Source organism: Cetorhinus maximus, chromosome 10 (assembly GCF_964194155.1).
Source record: "Cetorhinus maximus chromosome 10, sCetMax3.hap1.1, whole genome shotgun sequence".
NCBI lineage: Eukaryota > Metazoa > Chordata > Chondrichthyes > Lamniformes > Cetorhinidae > Cetorhinus > Cetorhinus maximus.
This window is the reverse complement of record NC_135888.1, coordinates 27,790,736-27,807,542: the sequence shown is the minus strand read 5'-3', so window position 1 is coordinate 27,807,542 and position 16,807 is coordinate 27,790,736. Positions and strand designations below refer to the sequence as shown.

Here is a 16,807-nt window from a genome sequence, read left to right as displayed (position 1 = left end):
TGAGGCCAGAGGAACTATGGGCCGCAAGCCTCCACCACTGGCCCTGCTCCATCGCAACCTCTCTCACTCCAGCCCCACTCTTAGGGGGTCCTCCATAAATGCACTTCACCAGGTCTTCTTTGGCCTGCCCGTCATCATTTTCGGCCTGGTGGTGTCCACTCTACTTCCACTCTGGCATGAGTCTGGGAGGCAAAGGAAATGTCCTGCCAGCATCACTTATCTCTCCATTACGATGTCCCACAGAGACCTCTGACCAGTCCTCTGATGATGCTGTCTCGCCATGTAATGCCCAGGATCTTACGCAGCACTGGTGAAAGATGCCCAACTTGCATCACACCTTTGTTGCTTTCTTCCTGTTCTTTTCCATGTCTCGCTTGCATAGATTGTAGTTGATCCTACTCTGGACATGTAGAGTCGCAGCTTCATGGCCATGTTGAGAGTGTGGGATGCCCAAGCCATGTGGAGCCGCTGGAAGACCAATGCTGCTTTGGCAATTCTTGTGTGAATGTCGATCTCTACATGGCCCTCCCTGGAGATGTTGTTCCCTAGGTAGGGGAAGTGGTCAGTGTCCTCCATGTTTTCTGTTGCCCGATGCTGATGGGAGGGCCCTGTTGCCACCCAGTTGTCATTGTCTTCTCGCAGCTGATGCGTAAACCAATCTTGGTGCCACTACTCCCCATACTACACCCATGTCTTGGAAGAGCACGTGTGTGATTCTTTAGCCAGCAAGGCGATGTCGTCTGCAAAATTCAGGTCCATCAACCATGGTGTTGCCATAGGGTGCCAAAGTCTGCACCCACCATCGCCTTCCTCATAATGAAATCATTGACCAAGAGGAAAAGGAACAGGGAGAGTATGCTTCCTTGCCGTACTCCTGTGATGATGATGTTGAAGGACTCTGTGGTTCCCGTGCTGGTCTTGATGCAACAGCTGGAGTTGCAATATAAAGCTTTGAAGATGTTAATATACCGCTCTGGGAAGCCGTACTGTTTTGCGATGTACCAGAGTGACTGCCAATAGATGCTATCGAAAGCCTTCTGGAAATCAATAAAGTTGATAACAAGTGGTTTCTGATACTCTAGGCTTTGCGCTATGATTTCCCTGAGTGTAAAGACCTGCTAATTATACAATCTGCTATCCTGGAAACCTGCCTGCTCTTCATGAAGATTGTCGTCTACTTCTGTTTCCAATCCATTGGGGCTGAAGACCTCGCCAGGTACTGACAGCAGCGTTATGCCCCTCCAGTCGTTGCAGTCGCTGAGCTTCCCTTTCTTCAGCAGCTTGACAATTACCCCTCGCTTCCAGTCATCCGGGACGTCCTCTGCAGTTCAGACCATGTTGAACAAATCGGTGCGCTCTGTTGTGATGGTATTCTTACCATGTTTCAATAGCTCTGCCAGGTATCTCATCGATCCCAGGGGCCTTGCTGTTCTTCAGGCTTTGGGCCTCTGATCTGGCAATTTCCCCCAGGCTGACGTTCAGCTGCTCGGGTGCTGTGCTGTCATTGAACTTGAATGTGGAGCTGGGGTTGAGCTGGTTGAGGATCTCCCAAAGTGTTCCACCAACCTCACCTCCTGCTCCTTATTCATCAATAGCAATTACAACAGCTAAATAATGAGGAAAAATACACAGGACCTCCAAAAGACTTTGATTAAACCTCTTTCTTTTATTTGCTGGTCATGTTTCAGTATGTTGGTAAACGCAAATAAGAATAAGGGAATACAAAAGTATAGAAGTCCTGGGATTTTTAAAATCCTGTAATTATGCATCCATCCACAAGACTTTTTTTTAGTAATTATTTTGGTTACAGGGCAGTGGGGGAAAAAAGCATCCATTGCACATCCATTCCTGCAATTTGTTTTATTTTGCCTCCCACTATGATTATGTATCATAATGTAAAGTTGCTCTGTAAGAAGGTTGTTGCCGATATGTGTAAGCAGTAATCAAGCTAAATTTAATTAATTGTGCCAATATCAGACACAAATCTACATGTTTGATGTATAAATCCAGTATTTTCATAATCAGCATCAGTAGCTTGACAAACATGGTGTAGAAATGTATTCATAGTGTCTGAGGCTATAAAGATTGTCTTTGCACTTGACATACACCGGCTTCAGTATAATTGTCCTGGGCGATATCATTTTCATTTAGATTTGCAAGGATTAATCTGTCATCTTATGTTTGAGAAATTGATGTTAGTTAATGAGAGTTTGGACAGAATGTGTTAATAACCAAAGTCCCATAAAACCATGAGATCAGGAATGGGGTGTCAGAAATTAGGCATTTAAGTACACACAAAGAGGTTCTGCTGGGTTTAAAGGTGTGCTTTCGCTTTAACAATCAGTTTTGGATCAGGAATATCATTGTGCAACTGTGCTGCACTCAACACTTGTAATACAGATTAAACTTTTGTGAGGCACCAGATTTTTCCTATATATATTTTGAATACATAAGCAGCAGCCATGAATGAAGAGGTCTGTGCAACATTGCATGTTATGCATTCTTCTGTATGCTAATGTGTTAAACAGTCTCCCAAGACAATTAATCAGATGGCAGTGTATCTCTTCAATTCCACATAACAAGATGCGAATCATTAATTAATGCACAGGCAGAAAATATTCTCACTTGATTTACAAAGTAATGCATTGCAGTAATGGACTTGAAAGGAATGGATTTGCACATTTCAAGTAAGTAGCTATATTACTCCCGCTGGTTCTTACTGATTGGCTATTGCAGTGTTGGAGGCAGCATCTCCTTCAGCACCAGCCTTCAGGAAAGGTACAATACCTCTAATCTTTCAGTGAAATTTAGCACTGTGTCAAGTTAGTGTTGAAAAGCCAGCATCATTTTAAGGGTTTTACACTTTTTATACATTAAATACAAACACTTAACATTCAAGGAAAGAAGTATGTACTCAGTCAATAAACATCTTTAAACTCACACTCTGTTCTAAATACAAGTATTTACACATTTTGCTGTATCTTTTTTATAAACTTGCCATGTAACAACAAGTTTGCGTGAACTACTGTACAATGAAAGCAAGTGCTTTATCTGCTCTAGTTGGTTGTACTTCCCCCTAACTGGAATAATTTAGGGTTTTTTAAAGAAACTAATCCAATGGTTTCAACACAAATGGATAGATACGTGAACTAGTTACTGCATAGCTGTACATTTTCAGAGCTGAAGACTAAGCAATTATAAATTTAACAGTCTGCAAAATGTTGAAACTAAGGCATATTGAATGTATCCTATCCCTCAAGTAACGGTTGTGTGTGGCTTCATGTTTTTGAACACTGAAGAGAATATATTCTACCAAGTTTCCTGTGTGTTGAGGATCCATATGAATAATTTATGCCTAATACCCCATTGCTTAGAATACTTTTTTACAATTTACATATCCATTCCACTTTCGGATTTTTGTCGTCATTTTGTGACAGAACCTGGTTAGTTAACAATATTTTTTATTCTTTCATGCGATGTGGGTGTCACTGGCAGGGCCAGCTTTTGTTGCCCATCCTTAATTGCCCTTGTACTAAGTGGCTTGCTAGGCCATTTCAGAGGGCAGTTAAAAGTCAACCACATTGCTGTGGGTCTGGAGTCACAGGTAGGCCAGACCAGGTAAGAATAGCAGAATTCCTTCCATAAGGACATTAGTGAACCAGATGGGTTTTTACTGCAATCCATGATAGTTGTCATGGTCACCATTACTGAGACTTGCTTTATATTCCAGATTTGGTCATTGAATTTAAATTCCAGCAGCTTCGGTGGTGGGATCTGAACCCATGTTCCCAGAGCATTAGCCTGGACCTCTGGATTACTAATCCAGTGACATTACCACTACACCACCATCTCCCACCCCTGTGTTTTTATGTTGCACATGAAAATTTGTACCAGGTAACTGCACAAGTATTTACATGAGATCTGAAAGACATCCATGCTTTTGATTTCCATTTCTTAGCAATTGTTGCTAAGGACTGTGATGGCTGAAGTCACCACAATGGAATGAAGGGAAGGGCAGTCAAAAGAGCAGTCAAAAAATATGTACAAATTTTGTCTGTGACATTCTTAAAGCCATTGCCTTGTAACAATCAATTTCTTTTAAAGCGCTGGTTAGGCCTCAGCTGGAAGGGTGGCCAATTCTGGGCACCACATTTTTGGGAAAGATGTCATGACCTTAGAGAACGCAGAGGAGGTTTCATTGAATGGTACCAGGATGACAGACTTTAGTTACCTGGAGAAACCAGAGAAAATTGTTCTCCTTACAACAGAGACGGTTAAGGGGAGATGTGATGAAGAGCTTTGATGGAGTAGATAAGGAGAAACTTTTTCCATTGGCAGAAGGGTCAGGAAGCAAAGGACACCGATTTAGCGTAATTGGCTAAAGAAGTCACATGAGGAAATTTTTTTTGACGTAGTGAGTTATGATGTGGAAAATCATATCTGAAAGGCTGATGGAAGCAGGTTCAATATAACTTTCAACAGGGAATAGGATAAATATTTGAAAAGGAAACATTTGCTGGGTTATGGGAAGAGAATTGAGTAGTGAGATTAATTGTACAGCTCTTTTCAAAGAGCCAGCACAAACATGATGGGCCGAATGATGAGCAACTGTGCTGTGTTATTCTGTGACTGTGGAAATGTTTGCAGAAACAGGATACAGTAGAGCAAAGCCAGGGAGGGATCTAGAGATCTGGACAAGGTTGGTTGAGTCAGCCAATGTGCTAGAAACTAGTGAGGACAGGAGTGATGTGTGTACAGGTTATCGATGGTATCTTGTCCTGAAGTTTGAGAGGACTGGAGAAATTCTGCCTTTATGTGACAAGTGTGGGAGGGTGTTGGTGAAACAATAGTGGCAGAGGCAGGTTATGTTCTGCGCAGTGGAACTAAATGGCTTCTGTAATGGAACGCCCAAATTTGTAAATGTGCTCCATTAAAGAATTACGATGTAGTAATTGGTTAGCACCAAATGAACGGTGTGACAGGTCCAAACTACCAATGGGGGAAACTCATACTTAAAGAAAGGAAAGACTAGACTGGTATCAAAGAAGACCACTGAAAATATTAGTTTAAAACATTTATATCACAGTAAAAGATCAATGAGTACTTCAATCTTCACCTCTTGTCCTTCATTGATACTGGGCCTCTGACTAACATAGTGATGGACTCCTAAGGACAAGTGACAGAGTCCCTGTTGTCAAATCTCAGGTCTCCCATTTCCAAAGGAACAGTAAATATGGGATACAGAGACCACATAAGAGTTAAAAAGGATGAACTTGGAATGGGGATAACTGCATTAACACTCAGGTCTGCTGTAGAGGCAAAAATGGGTACTTCTGAACCTATACAGGAAAAAAAAAACCAAATGCACCTAGAATGAAAGCCTCTCAGTTAGTGGGTGGTGCCTTGGCTAGTTACTCCTTTTCACCACTCATTCTGAAGAAACACAAGCTCCAAATGATGTAACTTCAGGTAAGAGAGTCTGAGTATATCACTTCTTTCTGCAGCCTCTTTGGTGTTATACTGGTGGATTGATCCAGATTCACTGGCTTATGACTCTTGCACCCAAACAGGACTTACTATTTGAATGAAGATTGGTTACAAATCTAGTTATATGGAATTAGATGATCCTTCCGCAACATCAATAAAGATGAATTACAGAGTGCTGCAGAGTGGTCCTCTTCATGTGTCAAATTAAAGAAACTATTAGTGAGATTAGCTTGTGTTCTTAATGTACTTCGCAGAAATTTACAATTGCACTAAACCATTCTCTGGTCCTATATGTGCTTGTACTTCGTAAGTAAAGGGCCCATAAATGCTACAGTTTATTGGTTCATGACTGTACCAAAAGAATTTATAAGTAGCCATTTTTATATCATTAGAATATGACCAGATGTGAACAGGTGTTGGAAGTGATCCTTCATTCAGCTTTTTGCAGCAAGCTCAGATGTGGATGCAAGGACATGACATCAATAGGCAGCATTGCCTTGTGTGGCAGGAGACCAGAGTTCTTGTGTGACATCAGCAGCTGTACCAATGTAATCTCTACTGGAAACATGTTGGCCCTAACACAATTATTGTCATTTTCCTTGGCAACCATTAGTAACTGTTCACAGCTTGCAAACTAGAGTCCAAGAGTTTTTCAGCTAGTCCTCGATGAATAATTCAGTCATTTTGTATAAAATTACATACCCCAATCTCACAGGAGCAGAAGTCTTTCTGTTGCACTGTAATGCACAATACTGGCATATTCCTTTGGGTCGGGAAAGTCTGTTAAATAATCATCCACCTTCTCCATATTGGGAGAGGATATGAACCTAGACTTCATTTCATCTTAGATTTGTACAAAAATAGAAACATATTTGGGGTGTTTTACACTGGTGAATGAAGTAAACAAAATGTAATTCTAGCCTGTTTCTTAGGCTCTGGGCTTCTCACAAATACCCATTCAGTTCAAGGAAGCAGACAGCCTTACACCACAACTAGAGCTTGGCTGCTTAGCCCATTGTGTGTTGTTCTTTCTCCAATCCTATTTTTCAGTGATTTTTTTTGTTTTTGTTTTTTTTATATCTTGTACGAGTTCATTGGCGTTGAAAGAGACAGTTGTCCATTCGGAACCACTTCAGTCACATCATCCTCCAGCAGCCCCGAAACATCAGCATTGGGGATGCTGTCATGGTAACTACTGAAGCTTATATTATCCTCTTTGAGCTCTATTGTCCAGAACGGAGCATTTAGCTTCCGGTTTCGGTACTCCCGGTAAACATAGACACCTGCCACAAAGCCCATGAGAAGGACGACCACGGCGATAATAACTACCAGTACTGCGATGTTGAACTGAGTCCATGATATTTCTGGTGTCAATGGTTCGGCTGTGCTCACTGTGCTTTGAGATGTGCTCAATAAAGTTGACAGGAATGTCTGGGTCTTTGTACTTAACGTACTGTTTGTAACTGCAGTTGACGGTGATATTGTTGTGCTGGTAGTTGAAGATGTGGGTGTTGGAGTGGAGGCTGTTGTCAGCGCTGTAGTTACTTCTGGGTGGGATGGGGAGGGGAAGAGAAAAAGAAAAGGGTTAATAAACAAGGCAGAAGGATGTATCAATTCTATCTATCTAAGATAGGCTACAAATATTTATTGTATATTGGGTTTTATGTCTTGGGTAAATGAGTTTGTTGGCCATCTGAACTCTAACTGCACGCCTTCCTATGTTCTCATCAATTGCTGTTTGCAATCAATAATGGAGAGAGACTGGTGTAAGAATAAATAGTGATGGCTTATTGAGACATAGGGCAGGGCACCAGATCATATTTGCTCACTCAGAGACCTCCAGAACTAGACTTACAATTTCCAGTTGCCCACGCTGTACAGTGATTTGTCAGTGCTGTCACATGATCAGTACACTGGCATTCTCTTAAAAGGACAGGATACCTCACTTCACCACAATGAGAGCCCAAGTACTGAGTAACTCCTAATCAGAAATGTAAATCCCCTTTCTTGCAAGGCTCTCTAAGTCACTAAGTGATCTTAGAATTTGAGTAGAACTATTTTGACACTTCAGGGGCGAGCTATTGTCTAGTTTTAAGGGCTACAATGCAGCCATCTTGTCGCCTTTCGATGTTGCAATGCAGTTGTTGAGGTAAAATCTCCCATTATTAATGATACAGCAACCATAAGACTGTTTACAACAGGACTTCCCACATAAAGCTGCCAGCAATAGCATGTGACAGCCTCAGAACCATTCATAAGAGGAAAGTTTTCACCATGAGTAAATAAACTCCTTCTTTATCCGCCCCATACCACCCCTATCCAATAATAATAATAACCATACCATAAGGAATTATGTTATAACTGCACATTCTCATGTCCGCTTTCTCCCCCCGCCCTCTCCCCACACACTCCTCCCGCTGCCCCCAGCCTGTACAGGCAGCTGGAGGAGGATTCCCTCAAAGTTATTTCTTCACTTGCACATCATTTCTGGAGTTGAATGCCTTGAACAGAAAACTTATCTTTTTAAGAGAAATAAAAGGAAATCTCTCTGCTCTCATGCTCACTGAAGCCCCTTGAAACAAAACACAGCAGCAGCCTGCCTTAGTTGAATAGCAGATACTAATAGTTAAATGCTGCTTGTTAACATAAAATGATTCCATTGTAACAAAAACGCCCAGATGTTTGTACCAACCCTCACTAATGTTCTGGACTACAGTGTTAAAAAATATACATTTAGCAGATTCTACAATGATTTGGAGTCAGTTAGCGGTGACCAGCTATTCATTCTGAAATATGGATGAACACTTCAACACTGAATCCTTAATAAAGATAATTAATTAATTGCATTGTTCTTAAAAAAGTGTCAGATCCCTGTCACTGAATTCTATATCGTAAATTATATGTACATAAAATACGAAATACCTATAACCAATACTGTTAGCATACTTAGTAATCCATGCTGTGAAAAGACGGCATCAGCAGCTTATTTCATGAACTGCGATTTGTTAAAATGCTGAAGGTCCAGCAGATGGCGCCATTTGAGCACCTTTCAGCAGAAATAAAATCAGACCTTTTCTGAAATGTTATATTGTATTGCAAAAGTTCAATGATTAAAAATAAAAGATCACTAACTTTGAATGTAAGCCCATGAAAATCATATTATGTTGATAATTTACCAATCCAACTGCTTATTTAACAAACTAGGAAACGTAGCTTATGCTTGTCTTTTTTTATAAATAGCTCACTCATGTTGATGATGGATCTGATATTGATTTTTGGGATGATTGTAATAAAACCGTGGTGAACCATATAACTCAGACTTTCTCGCTTGTTAGAGCGTTTATCACAGTATGACATTCAAATCAATATCTTGAATGTGAATGCATCTAGCATCCTTTTGGTGATTGTTATGGACAGGGGAGAGGTGCAAAACTGAACTCCTTTATTTTCTCACCGTCAGTCCATAAGCAGAGGCGCTTTAGTTTTCTGAAACAGGCTGTGGCGTGTTTCCCCAAACCCTCTGTTATGAGAGGTCAATTTTTGAAGTGACTCGCAGCAAATTCTCTTTTGGGTTAAATTAGAAGTATAGTTTATTCACACATTCAAACCCGGGGAATGGTCGCAACTTAAAACACGCACACAATAAGAAGACAGGAAAGAGGAGTTTTTACAACTTTGAATAACTTAAGAAACAAATGCCACAGATGTGTATATCAGTTCACATGATTGCCAGTGTCCAGTAGGGGTTCCTTCAGCTACAGTCCAGCTAGTTGAAGCAGGATTTTGCAGAATTCCTTAAAGTTGATGGTGATGCAGCAAAATGAGGTTGGTATACAGAGACTTGATCTGCTCAGCAGGCAATGGGAGGAATTTTCCAGAGAAACAGGGTTCGAAGAGGCTTAGACTTGATGCAGCCTGTTGGTCAGCCTGGAGTCCTACTTTGATGTTTGCAGGCTGGAGTTTAAACAGCAGGTTGAGTTGTGAGTCTGGAAATGTAATATTAAAACTTTACAAAAACCAGAGACTTGAGACATATGATGTTGTCCATTAATGAATCAGTTGCAGGCTGACAAGCAGTTTCTATGCCTCTGGTCAAAATCCATTGTTCACCTTAGGAGATAAATGGTGGCTTTTAGCACCTCTGCAGGTATAATAAGTTTTGATGGCTTCCCCTTTGTTGTAGGAACTGGCCTTGGGAGACAGGTTATCTACTGGTCCCTGGCTTTCTTGATTGTAATACGTCCGCACATTGAGAGGTGTGAGATTCCACAAGGATGAGGATTACACTTTTGTCCTGTAACTGCCATCTTTTAGTTCAGCAAAGTCCACTTTTTAAATAAGCAAAAAGGTAAGGTTGATTTAACAGTTTATGCTCTCTTTCATGTCTTAGGGACATGACAGTAATGCTGTATAAAATTATCCTGTTGCATTTAATAATTACCTCAAATCTAACAACTACTGAAAGGGAATTGGATGATAGAACTGAAATAAATTGACATCAAAATCTTATATAATTTTGGATCCATTCTGTGTACAAGAAGGCAATGAACCTCCAAATATCCTTTTTTCCCTCATTTCTTTATTTATTATATTCCCAAGAAATTCCAACAATCTCTTCCTGATCTTGATCAGCAGAGTTCTTTTGGTCTCAGATTTAACTAACACCTCTTCATTGGTAGTATGACTTATCCAAAATATCTTCATTATTCGCCTCAAACCACAGCTCTGCAGCTTCAAGTCTTCTCTGCATTGCTTCATTGATCATCCAAAACTTGCTTCCACATGTCAAAATTGGTGTGATGTAGCATTCCAGGATTTGCAGCTTTGTTTTCATGGCTAGTTAGTTAAAGTTGTGAAAACTCAGGTAAACTGATGCTGGAAACCTAACAATGTTGGGGGTATTAATTATAATCTTTGGTCTGCAGGCCTTTTTTGTGTTGTCCTCCTAATTCAGCAAAGAGTGAAGAGATAGGAATTTAGGGTGGGGAAAAAATCAAGAATGATGGAGTGAGCTGACCAGTTTTCTTTTCCCACCCTTTGCTTCCTTAAGTATTGGTCAAACTGAACCAAATGACAGAAAACGTAAGCCATTTCACTATAGTAACTGATAATACGTATGAAGAAAACAAATGCATGGATTTGACCTGCTTTGTCCCATCCACAGTAGACCGCCTATTTAATAAAAGTCCCAAGCAATCAATGATCAAGCCCTTCACTTGGTGCTTTATAAAGGAAATTGCTGCTGTTTTTTCCTTTTCACCCACTGAACGGTGTGCACTAATTCTGAGGTTCCCACTGTCTCTTTTGCCACAAACCTAAGGAAAAGATTTTTTTTTTTACAAATGGAGCTTTTGCTGGAAGGCACTGTCTGAAAATGGTGGTGGCCAATTCAAGAGTAACTTTCAAAAGGGAATTGGATAAATACTTCTGAAGGGGGAAATTTTGCAAAGCTTTGGGGAAAGGGCAGGGGGTGGGGCTAATTTCACAGCTCTTTCAAAGACTCAGCACTGGAATGATGGGCCAAATAGCCTCCTCTGAGCTGTATCGTTCTATAGTGAAAACTACAAAGAACATAGAAGATCTTGAAGACCACTTTTAGCATGGAGAGAGGGAAGGAGCTGTTCAACAGATCATGCTGAGCGAGTTGCAGGGGATTAAACAAAAAAGCGAGATTTGATTGTTAAGTGACCTAAATCTGACTTGGCCTGTGGGAGGTGACACAGCAAGGGCTTTGACTAATGCTCAACCATCCCCTTGTTCTCTCCTGTTGTATCTCTGGTCTAATTAAAACTGCTGGATGATACAAAAATACAAATCCTAAATGACTTTTCACAGCAGTATTTTAAAAAATATGGTCTGAATTAATGTCAGCCATAATGGTACTGAAAATAATTTAGTCCTTCAGCTCGTTTTATACAATGGCTGCTAGTGCCAAATGTTTTCAACACAAAATAACCTGAGGGGAAAAAATAGCAATATGAAACCAGAATCTGCATAAGAAAAGCAGTGAGTGCATTTTAAGTGGTGCTTGTTAGCTTTTTGCTGAGCATTTATTTACTGTTATACAGAAGCCCATACAAATAAACCTCCATTGCAGGCCTAGGAAATCAGATTGCCTTGTGAGTAAGTGTGATGAGTCCTCCCATACAGAAAGGGCAGAGGTGAGGTGCAGAACATCACTGAAAAAATGGCCATGATTCACTGTCTTCAATGTGAGTTTAGACTTCATTTTTAAACATATATAACTGGCACTTTGGTACACCAATGTTAGTACCATATGCACACTTACCACTGAAGCTGTGCTCTTGTAGGGTCTATTCTCCCAAAGGCCTTGAAAATTAGCAAAGGCCTGCTCTGCTTTCTTGCCATATAGCAACAGCTTTTATGGGCAACCGAGTTAAAGGGATCATTTGAACTGCACCTGAACCATCTAAGCACGCATCCAATGATGTACTCCTAGGGCAGGATTTTTCCCTCGGTGTGCAGGTGTGCGCCCGACACACTTGAGCGTGAAATAAAGCGTGTTGACGTCGGCCGAGTGTGTCGATGTCAACGCGCACCCTCGCGGTAGTTCAGTTGGCGGGCGTGTGCCAGAGCGGGCAGTGCGCCTGCCAACAATTAAAAGGTCTATTAAGGCCATTAAGTTAACAATTGAGCTGAATTTTTCACTGCTCGTTCAACCTAACGGTTGGCAGGCAGGCGAAAAGGCCAAGCGGCCTTTGCATTTTTTAGGAACCGCATGCACACTCAGGATGAGGTTTCCTAAAAACAAATAAAAATAAAATAAAAATTTTACACTTGAATTAAAAACATGTCCCTGCTCACGTGTCAGAGTCACATGAGGGGACATGTTTTATGACAGCTCCATGCCTCAGGGAGATTATTCAGCGCTCTTTCACACGCATGCACAAAGTTCACTATAGGCCCACTTGCCCTCCCACACAGGCAGCCGCTTGTGTTCCGCGCTGGGTGGGCCTTAATTGGCCCGCCCACGTAAAATCGCGGTGCGGTGCTTATCGTGGGAGGCGGTCGGCTTCCCGACCATCCCCGCTCGCCCCCACCAAAGCACATCCGACAAGGGCAAAATTCTGCCCCAGAGATATGTCTACTGTTTTAAAGCTGGATCCTCACCTATTTGGCAGTTCCTTGCCATGGGATCTCCTACATACCCTTCCGCACATTTTTCACAGTTGAAGCCTGTCGTATTTAATGTGCAGCTCAGGCACCGCCCAGATTCAGAGTCACAAATCGGTTGCTTGCTCTCTACGTCGGTGTTGTTGTTGCATTCACACCTCACACAGATGCTGTCTGCATTGTAGTACCCATCAGCACACTCATTACAGTTGGAGCCAAAGTAACCAGGGTTGCACTGGTCACAAACTGCTTCGTCTGACACTGCACAGGGGGGGACAAAAAAAAAAACAACATTTAGCAATAAGGCTTCTTCATAGCACAGCACTTAACATAACACTTATGTAACTGGCTCCATAAATTGTTTCAAAGATTTTGCTTTCAACAAATGTAATGTGTATTTGTAACTGGTTGGCACAAGTAACTTTTCCCCAATCTGATAAAGTAAATTTTTGCATTATCAAGTCCACAGTAGGATGTGCTGTGGTTCAGGGAACAAGTATATCCAGCGAGTTTATGCCCATGTTGCTGCTTCTATTGACCTGTTGAATTTAGTAATCACCTCAGTGGGTTCTGATATTAAGCAAGTTTATAAATAGATATGCTGAAAGCAGCAATAACCTTAAGAAACTGAAGTGAAAACAAATGAGATGCTGTGTTAGATGATTAGATATGCTTGAACGGCCAACGTAGAAGTACAATGATATACTACTAGAGATACTTGGTGCTCAGCAACTTATTTTTTTTAGTACTGCAGTGTCAGCTTGTGGAAACACTTTGCCCTATGAGTCAGAAAGTTGTGAGTTCTACCTTCCAGCTCTTAAGCGCATAAACTAGGCCGGCACTTCAGTATAAAGGGTGTGCTGCATAGCCAGTGTTGCTGATTTTTGGGTGAACTGTTACACTCAGGCTCGTGTGGCACAATTTGAAGTGTAGCTCTGTTAGACAACAAGACAGATTAAGTGGTCACATAGCATTCCCTGTTTGTAGGACATGACTGTGCTTGCCTACAGGTTAGAAACATGGAAACCAGGGGCAGGACTAGGCCATTCGGCTCTTCGAGCCTGCTCTGCAATTCAATATGATCATGGCTGATCCTCTATCTCAATGTCATATTCCCGCTTTCTCTCCATACCCCTTGAACAAGGGCAATGAGGCATGGGCAATAAATGCTGACCTAGCCAGCGATGCCCACATCCCACAAATGGATAATTAAAAAAAAAATCAGGTTTGCTTCTACTATAACCTCTAGCACTACAAGATCTTCACTGGTATAAATGAAAATAATTGGCTTGGGTTTTATGGTTGTAATGGCAATGAAATTGCCAGCAATCCCAGTCATGACTCTGTAAACTGACAGTGAGCAGTTCAATGTAGAAATCTACAAGTTGCTTTCAGTGATTTCTTGCTCCTCCATGTTACTTTACTGAAGTCCCTATGGACAGAAATCAATTAGAAAACACCTTGCTTGTACTCAAATTTCTAAGTCTTGAACTTATAGGGGAGAATGTTCTCCCCATCGGGCAGGCCAATCTGGAAGGGGCGCGGGCGGCAGCCGATCCCTACCCGCGAGCTGCGTGCCACCATTTTACATGGGGGGGGGGCCAATTAAGGCCCGCCCAGCGTGACGTGCACCCGGAAGCACTCAACGTTACCTGTGCGGGCGGGGGGAGGAGGGAGAGTGGGGGCCTACGCTCTTTCACGCATGCACACGAAAAAGCACAAAAATCTCCCCGAGGCACGAAGCTGCCTCAGGGAGATTAATTTAATAATAAAACATTGGAAAAAATAAAAAAAATAAAATTACTCAGACATGTCCCCTCGTGTGACAGTGTCACATGAGCTGGGACATGTTTATGAATTTTGCTAAAATTTTTTATTTCATTAATAAACCCTTCATGAAACCTCATCCCGCCCGTGGATGAAGTGTCATGAAAATGCGAAGGCCGCCTTGGCTCTTCGCCTGCCCTGACAAGTACTTTAATTAGTTCATTAATGGCCTTAACAAGCCTTTGACAGTTCAGCATGCCGAACAGGAAGATTCTGCCCATAGTCTTGCCGTAAAACTGTTTGGAAAAAGTTATGCCTTGTTGAATGAGGTGTAACTGGGTTTTAATGGCATATAATTACTTGTGAACAACCTCTCTGGCCCTGCAAAACAAGTAGGTGTGGAATGTAAAATTTCTCCATTACAATGCATTTTACACATTTGCTTATAAAAATTTTTAAAAGTGAGGTTCCAGCTTCTACCATAATCCCATGAATATGTCCCAATCTTTACCCTTCATTTTTAATCATTTTATAGAGAGCAAAATAATTGGCACTTTTTAATTTCTTGCTTTGCTGTCTGTGAGAATATTTCATTGTGATTGGCTGCTTAGCATGGTTGATAGCATCACTGTTGCTGGATGTTGGAGACCCCAGTGGCTGATACTGGAATGAAATTTAATGTTAGGAAAGGTGAAATCCATACCAGTGATTGCTCGGTCTTTGTGGGTGGCTATCTTCAAAGCCACTGGCAAATGCCGTCACTTTGCCATTGATTATAAAATCTGGATCTTTGTTGTCCCTCATAAATCATTCCGTAATGGATCCTTTGTATCACAAGCTCTAATGTGTTCTCATTCTACTATATCACAAATGATTTCATTTCTATTTTACCCTTTTTAAAATTAATTCTGGGTGTTTCTGCAGTTGGATACATGACTGGAAAAGCAGTTTATTGTAGATATGTAACTTCAAAATGTGCACCAAACCTGTCATGAATAACTACTAGCTTGGTTATCATTCTGTGGCATTAGTTGAACCAATATAGCTCCTGTGGCAACTGATAGCAAAGTGGAGTCTCTTCTCTCCCCTATTCAAATGGTCAAAACATTATTTCATCTACACTCTTCTTCAAATCAATGCTCACTGTCCAAGTTACCAAATGAGTTTCAAAACGTATGCCTTTTTTTTGTCTTAATTGAAAAATATTATGATTCAGCAACTTCATCTGTGTTTTATTCAGATAGCGTTTCTTTTCTCCAGTTGTGCAGTTATGAAATAAGTACACCTAAAGTCTCAAAGTAGGACATTGAATGCAGAGTTTTCCACAGTTTTTACCTTCACTTTAAAAACTACAGCTCTGCATAGCAAACACAATAAATGTTTTTTTTATTGTGCTGTTAATGTTAGCTAGCTAAATAATGCTTCTTGTTTTCTAGCTGTGGATGGAATAATAATTGTAATTCATTATCTTTCTCAAAGTGAGAGTGCAGATCTCCAGTGAACCTGTCTCTCTAATTTGCTGACAATGAACAAATTTATTCAACAGCAGGATCTTTGAAGACTACACGGCCATCAATTCTTCTTCAAAGAAAATGAATGGCTTTTCAATGATTTTTAATTGACCCTATTTTTACTGCATTCATTTTAGATCTTGGCTGATCTATGCCTCCATTTAACCACATTTGCACCATTCCCCCTGAGACTTGGAGAACACTTTGATTCTGACACAAGGTGCAAAATGTGGGAAATATCCAATTTCTGACTTCTGGATCTTCAAGAGGAATTTGCAAAATAGCTAAAATAAATCGGTCCATGTTAATGCCAAAAATGGCATTCCCCAAGCAGCAGTTTTGTCCATTAGGAAAACAGACGACTGTGCATACTGCACTCAGCAGGCCCAACCCAGCATGGTTTCACCCTGTTTAACAGCAGGTGCTTATGTTCCAACCCGCAACTTGGGAAGCAAATAAACACCTATAACCCTTAAATACTTCACCAGACAATGGAAGGCAAATGGGCCACACTCAGGGCCTCTGTTTTGACTGAGATCTAATGCATTTTTTAACTGACGGTTACTGGAAGATTTTTTTTTTAAGATTTCTTTTTCAGATTTCTGTCATGAGGCAATCTCTGTCAATGCAGTCAAAGGAGCCCAACTCAGCACCAGAGTGACACTCCACTACACATGGGACAGTTGAAATATGAGTTTAATAGACCCAAGGGGAAAGCAGACTAAGGCCTGAATTCTTCCCGCATTGGGCAGGCTTGGTTGGAGCAGGTGGGGGTGGTCGCGATGGGCTCCACACTGCCATTTTACGAGGGCGGGCCAATTAATGCGTGAGCGGCAGCGCTGAGCCCTGTGCGGGCGGGGGGAGGAGGGAGAGTCAGGCCCAGTGCAAAAGAACGTTTCAATCTCCCC

The 16,807-nt window shown here is 41.3% G+C and overlaps 1 protein-coding gene across 2 annotated transcripts in view; it reads right to left on the bottom strand.

Annotated features, from left to right (window-relative positions):
* Window positions 1-1,646: 1,646 nt before the first annotated feature.
* LOC144685592 (multiple epidermal growth factor-like domains protein 9) overlaps window positions 1,647-16,807 on the bottom strand; it is a 321,618-nt gene continuing 306,457 nt past the window's right edge. Inside the window, exons 5-6 of one of the 2 annotated variants that reach the window (XM_078550263.1) lie at window positions 12,619-12,882; window positions 1,647-7,031 (exon numbers count right to left, since the gene is read on the bottom strand). In XM_078550263.1, coding sequence (XP_078406389.1) covers window positions 6,562-7,031; window positions 12,619-12,882 — 734 coding nt within the window. In that variant the 3' untranslated portion in view covers window positions 1,647-6,561. Of the gene's footprint in view, window positions 7,035-12,618; window positions 12,883-16,807 lie in introns of both variants that reach the window. The other variant, XM_078550262.1, reaches the window with a different exon arrangement.